This window comes from Pteropus alecto, unplaced genomic scaffold (assembly GCF_000325575.1).
Source record: "Pteropus alecto unplaced genomic scaffold, ASM32557v1 scaffold81, whole genome shotgun sequence".
In the NCBI taxonomy this organism is placed as follows: Eukaryota; Metazoa; Chordata; class Mammalia; order Chiroptera; family Pteropodidae; genus Pteropus; species Pteropus alecto.
In genome coordinates, this window is record NW_006433378.1 from 11,688,718 (window position 1) to 11,695,042 (window position 6,325).

At 34.5% G+C, this 6,325-nt stretch overlaps 1 protein-coding gene across 1 annotated transcript in view; it reads right to left on the bottom strand.

The window, feature by feature from the left end:
- Nucleotides 1–6,325, bottom strand: part of TMPRSS15 (transmembrane serine protease 15) — a 109,594-nt gene that overhangs the window by 1,989 nt on the left and 101,280 nt on the right. The window contains 2 exon segments of the mRNA XM_006908283.1: nt 3,220–3,359; nt 5,836–5,931. Coding sequence (XP_006908345.1) covers nt 3,220–3,359; nt 5,836–5,931 — 236 coding nt within the window.

The window sequence follows — 6,325 nt, forward strand, 5'->3', positions numbered from 1 at the left end:
TTGAAATTATTTAAAGCTTTGTGGGTTTTTTTGTTTGTTTGTTTAAAAACACTGGTCCAATAGCTTATTTCAACCCACAATTGATATTAGAAATATCTTGAGAGACTTTTTTCCTGATTTTTTACTGTATTTGAGACCTATATTTAAGGGGAAAATGTGGTCTATAAAATCATCTTTTTGGGTGCAGAGGTGCATAAATTGCACTGGTAACCATAGGCTACCTCTATTCTAGATGTAACAAATGTGTTTAAGCTGTTTAAAGGTGGGTACTAGGATTTTTATTTTTGAACCCTAAGCCCCTAGTTCATAATATGGGTTCAGAAATATTTATAGAACAGTATCAATACAAGGTAAGAATAAATACAGGATCAAAATTATATGTGATTTAGAAATTATTAAAAATAAACCTCAACTGTTTTGATATTTTTGAAAAAAAGTCATTTGGTTTTCTTCAAGTTATCTAAAATAATCTAAATTTTTTGATAGTTAGTTAAAGCCAGATACTGATTACATGAACAAGGATTTTTAAATTACCCAGTTTATATCAGCTGTCGTTATTCAAAGGGTCCACCAGCAGGCTTGGTGCCCAGCAGCTGGGTGGTGTGTCTGGTTGAGAGACCTGTATCTAATTCTTATACTCCCCATCTTCTAATTACACCATTTAAGTTCAGTTTTATAACTTCTATTGGTCTTAATTTTCTGATGTGTTCAATGAAGATAGTTCTTTTTCCGACTATCTCAGAGATGTGTAAATACTTTGAAAATATGAGTGAGTGTCTGGAACATAAAGTATTAACCTAAAATTTATATTTCCATTAGATGCTATATTTGTAAAACAACAACAACAAAAACAAAACCCAAATCACCACATTCTTTGATGTCTGAGGCTAACGGTTGATGACTATTTTTGTTTAGAGTAGCGGTTCTTAAATTTTAGTGTATATTAGAATCATCGAGGGTCTGAGAAAATGCACATTGGTGGGCCCCACCTTTAGAGTTTCTGATTCAGTAGGTCTGTGGTAGGGTCTGAGATTTTGCATCTATAACACGTTCTCAGGTAATGCTGATCTGCTGGACTAGAGGCGACACTTAGGAGACCACTACTATAGAATAAAGCTGTGAATGGTTAGCAAAACAGGTTTGCTCTGTGTACCATTCACTTAGTTTCGTACAGGGAGGATATTCTACAGCCACTCGTGGTGCCTTGAAATCTAGACAACTGCCATGCAAATGCAAGCCTTCGGTAAGCTCAAAGATATTCAGAAATGTGTGAATGACTAAAAAGGCAAATGACACTATAGGGGAAAAAATAATGCTTCGAAGAACTTAGCCAAGTGATGTGTCAATAATAACATATTCATAATTTTAAATAATGTATTCCTATTTAATCTATCTTCTTGTATAACATATTAAAGTTGAGCAAAGAAAATCACATGACTCAGGACTATTGATTGCTCAGTCATGATAACATTATACTATACAAGTTACTGCTTTGTGTGGGAGCTTTCTTACATGCTAATAAACAACATGCTTAGACTCTAGAAATCAGAACTGAAAATAAGATTTCAGAGATCTAGCATGCATTACTGGTGTAACCCCAACATCACTGGGATCAACGTCATATTTTCTACCTTGTACTTGGGGTATCTGCCACATAATCCTCATTAACTGTAATGAGGTTGTCCATCTGAATTCCCTCCTGAACAATAATGCTATGAATCACCCTCCCAGTGGCACTATATCTTACCTTTAGCAAACTTTTCATTTTAAAAGGAAATATAAGACCCAGAGGTCAATTTTAAATGTGAAGAAAGCTATTCTTTTTGTCTTGAATTCACGAGTTCATCAAAGAAAGATAAATGTAAAGCTAAGCTGAAAATTTAACATGACTTGAGACATTGATTTAACTAGAGAATACGTATATAGATTCATCTGCTTAAATGTCTGTTAAAAAATCTCGTATCATGTCAAATTATTATGACATTTATGTATTAATATACATAACAGTATTTACACTTAACAAGTAAAACCATTTTCCCAAGGTATCAATTGCTACATTTGTAAATTATTTGTTTGCTCAGTACTGCTATCAAGTTTGATCTACTCCAGTGGAATTTAATGCATTAATATTTTATTAATTTTCAAATATAGAACATGACAGAAAATTTATTTACAACATCGCATAATAAAACAATATTTTCGAGGGCTTACTTAGTATCCTACATGTGGTATCTTATTTAAACACTCAATAAAGCTTGAGTGAGTTGCCCAAAGTCTCTCCAATAAGGGTCAAATGAGAATGGTCTGAGCATGGATCCACGTTCTTCACTACCACTCCACGCTGCACTGAAAAGGAAGTATAATTCTATGATCTAGCAGAATTTACTTTTTATTTGTTGAGTGTATGTGAATTTCATGGAACTAATAGATTATTTCTAGGTAGTAGATGTTTTTGTCTTCATTGAGGGGAGTTTGTGGGTAAGAGTTTTCTCTGAAGGTCACGCATGTCTAAAGCTATTGCTCCTTCAAATATATTGCAGTTGTGACATGCAGCGAGTTCACATTATTACTTCTCTACAATGAAATGTAAAAGATAATATGAAAGTTCTAGGATAGGAGTTCCAGAACCAGGATTGTGCCAGGCTATTGAGTTAAGTTCTTTATTTACCTTCTTGCAAGTAGTTAGCTGTAAACTAGTTCTAACCGCGCTAACCAGGTTGGTTTTCATCTAGAAATTATTTTGCGTCACTGGACATCAAGACTGTGCTCTAAATCAGGGTCCAATATCGGAGGCTATTAGACCAAACTGGCCCTGAGACCTATTTTGTTGTTCATTTGTTTTAAGTCTGTGGGACTTTTAAAGACTTGAACTTTGAAAATAAATGTTTTTGGCTAAGGTGTATCCTCTCCAGCTCACCCCTAGGCCCACCGGTGAAGTTTACCTGGCTGTCTCCCATTTACACATTTTATGTCTCATCTCTAAAGACATCTGTTTTATAACTCTTGTTGGTAAAAATTAGGTTTTTTTTAATGATCAGGTCCACCTAGGAGTACTATGTCAACAATCTACAAATAAAAGCGAAAAGTCACAGTTCTGTAAAAGAAAATAGGAAGTTAAGGCCCAAATGATTTATTTACTCCTGAATCATTGTTAAACAATGAAATCATTATATTGCAATGCTTTCTGGAGATGTAGGGTGAGCAGTTTTGCATATTTACCTGACAAGAATCTATTCCTCCTTCTTCGTAGCCTGCACACACCATATTTTTTGTAATATTGTATTCTGGCATCTGCTGTTGGCATTTCTCATTTGATAGAAGAGGAACATCAGCATCTTGCAATATGTTTACAGTGGGACCTGCTCAAAATGGATATTGCAGCCAGACAGTCAGAAGCGATCAACATGCATCACTGAATGAGCCACTGTCAGTCTTATTTATGTCAACAGTTCACTCATTATCTAGTACTGTGTGGATATGTAATGGAACTAAATGCTAAACCTTATGCTTTAAAACCATAATAAAGCTCATTCATGGGTTTTGCTAAATGAATAACAGTAAAGCACTTCTTTAGTGCCCAGGGGCTAGCAGGAGGAGTGGGTTGGACCAGACAGTCTTTAGGCATTTTCAGTAATTTTAAATGGTTACAGTATTGCTCATGGAGGGTGGGAGGAAGCCCACCAACACAGAGTTTCATTCAAGGAAATTAGCAACAGCTCAGAAATCAGAAGTGCTTTTCATTTGGCACCTGAAGAAGTACTCCCTTATAAATAACTGTATTCAGCTCCTTGAGATGCTGCATGAGTGAGCAGGTGCACATTGGACAAAAGACAAAGCTCAGATGAACTGCGCCCAGGTCTAAGGGCAATCAGCTTGTCCTCCACATACACGTGAAGAAAAAGGCAGGTGAAGAAAAAGGAGGCATTCTGTAGCAGGGTGTACTTCCATGCTTTTTGTAAAATGACTCATCTACTGGAAGCACGATCTCTATTTACTGAAATACTAATCCCGGGAGAGAAGTAAAATAAACAGGTGTCTAGTGAGTCAGAAAAAAAGACATGATAAGCAAATCTATTTATTAGCAAATCTATTTGGCTCCTCAAGAGAGGCAGAAAGTTTAATCTACACACTGAAAAGACAGAAAACGAACAAGTGTTTGTGTGTGCGTGTGTTTTAGGTGCAAAGCGACATAGGTAAATGTTTAATAACTGGTTTTCAAGGAAAAAAGCCCCAATGTGCATGGTCTGCCAATTTGCCTGGTATAAACACTCCAACCATAGCTTATTTCAAGGTACCAGCATGACAATGAATATGGAATTGGGAGATGTGTACAAATGGCTATTCCCAGCTGCTGCCAGTGACTCCAGCAGCACACCGTGGGGGACTTTTAAAGTTTAACAATGAATTTTCTTAAGAATGCAAATTAGAGAGGTTATGATGCAGGAGAAAATTGAGCATCTCACTGTCATTCATTCTATGAAGATCAAGGATAGGCTGGGAGACTTACGTTTCATAATAAAAATCAAAGCTGATTTTGCTGCTTGTCAAGGAGTAAAAAATTGGTTGGGTGTATGACAAAACTCTTTGGTAAGGAAAATTTGAGCAGTTCTCGTATATTTAATATTTATTTGTTAATAGTAGTTGCATGAGAATAATTGAGAATACATATTCACACACACACAAACACCCAAAAAATCAGTAAATGTATTTCAAGTTTACTGCCTTAATTTAATCAATTAATATCAATTTATTTCTTCTTGGTAAATAATATGTTCACGGTTTTTTCTATGAATTAGTCAGTGTAATATACTTAAAAAGGAGAACTGGGATTTTATAAAATGAAGTAGCTAGAAACCACAAGGCAGAGTTCATAAAATTCATTAAAACTGCTGTCACTCAGGAAATATTTAAACATGAGCTGACTGTTTATTCCTAAAGGAAATTGAGCTCAGATACAGATTTTTTCTTGGCTCCATACCACTTTTATAGACCTTTCTTAAGTCAATTAAATACATATCTTTAGCAACAATAAGTAACTGTGAGCCAAGTTTACTCAGCTCTGGAAAAAAAATACCCTTTTCTTCTGGAATAAAGAGTCTTAAATTTATCTGTTATTGGATAATTTGTTTTGAAAAGTCTACATTGTGGTCATAAATGTCTTTTAGTTTGAAGTCTGATAGAGAAAATATCTATCTAGAAATCATTTTTACTCTTTAGATTTCAAATTTAATAAATCATGACATTTTTCAAGTGGAGGAAATAAAAGAATATACAGTCCTTGACTTCAATACATTTTTATGGACAGCAGACATTAGGCATTTTCGGCAGCATAATGAAATTGCAGTGGAGAAACTTTGTCGGAATCATCAAACAAGGGTTTGACCTAAACTTTATAATCCCTTTTACAAAAAGTAAGAATATTTTAGCTGTGAATACTTTGCTTCTGGGACTTGCATCTCTCCAAAAGATTTAAATACAATTAAATTTTGTAAATATCATGGAACCGTTGGTTATATTCATTTTAATAGGTGTATCTTTCCTCTTTATTAGAGTGTTTATAATACCAACATTAGATATTGAGTTTGGGGGATGCTTTAATTCCCCTCCAATAAGGATATAGTTTTATAATATGAGCTACACAATCTGGAAAAAAATTTTGTTAATGATACGAATATACAAAGTGAATATTTGGCTGACAGTGCTTGTAAGAGATATTGCAGAAAATTGTTACAGCCTAAGATCTGTAAAAAGTGTTGAAAAGAATCAGAAGATAGTGCAATAGCATATATTTTTTTTCCAATAAACATTTTCTGTTTTTCGAATCTGATAATTTACCTTGATATACAACACTCCCCCAGCCAGCAATAGAACAAATTTTGCCTGCAGGAAAAAGCTGATTTTCTTCTGGTAAGCAAATAGGTTGTATATAATCTGAAAAACAAAACAAAACAAAAACAACAACAGACCACACGTGCATTTTCAACAAATTTTAAAAATCCATCAGTTTTAACATTTCATCCAAAACAAATTGTATTTTTCTTCAACTTGATGTTAGACATCAATCTTGGGGGAAAGAAGCATCTCAGACTTGTCAGCACTTCTTTGACAATGGATTAGGTACCTCTGGTGGCCTCTTAGGATCCTCTACATTGCTTCCTAACTACTCTTTTATAATGTAAACAATGTCCGAGTTCTGGAGTTAATCATTTTTATTTTTAAATAATAAAAAATAATGCTTAATAGTACAACAGAAAGTAGTTCTGTGACAGTCTTGGTAAGGCTGTTTTTCAGGGTCAGTTAAGAGGGACTTGGGCAAATGTTCTGA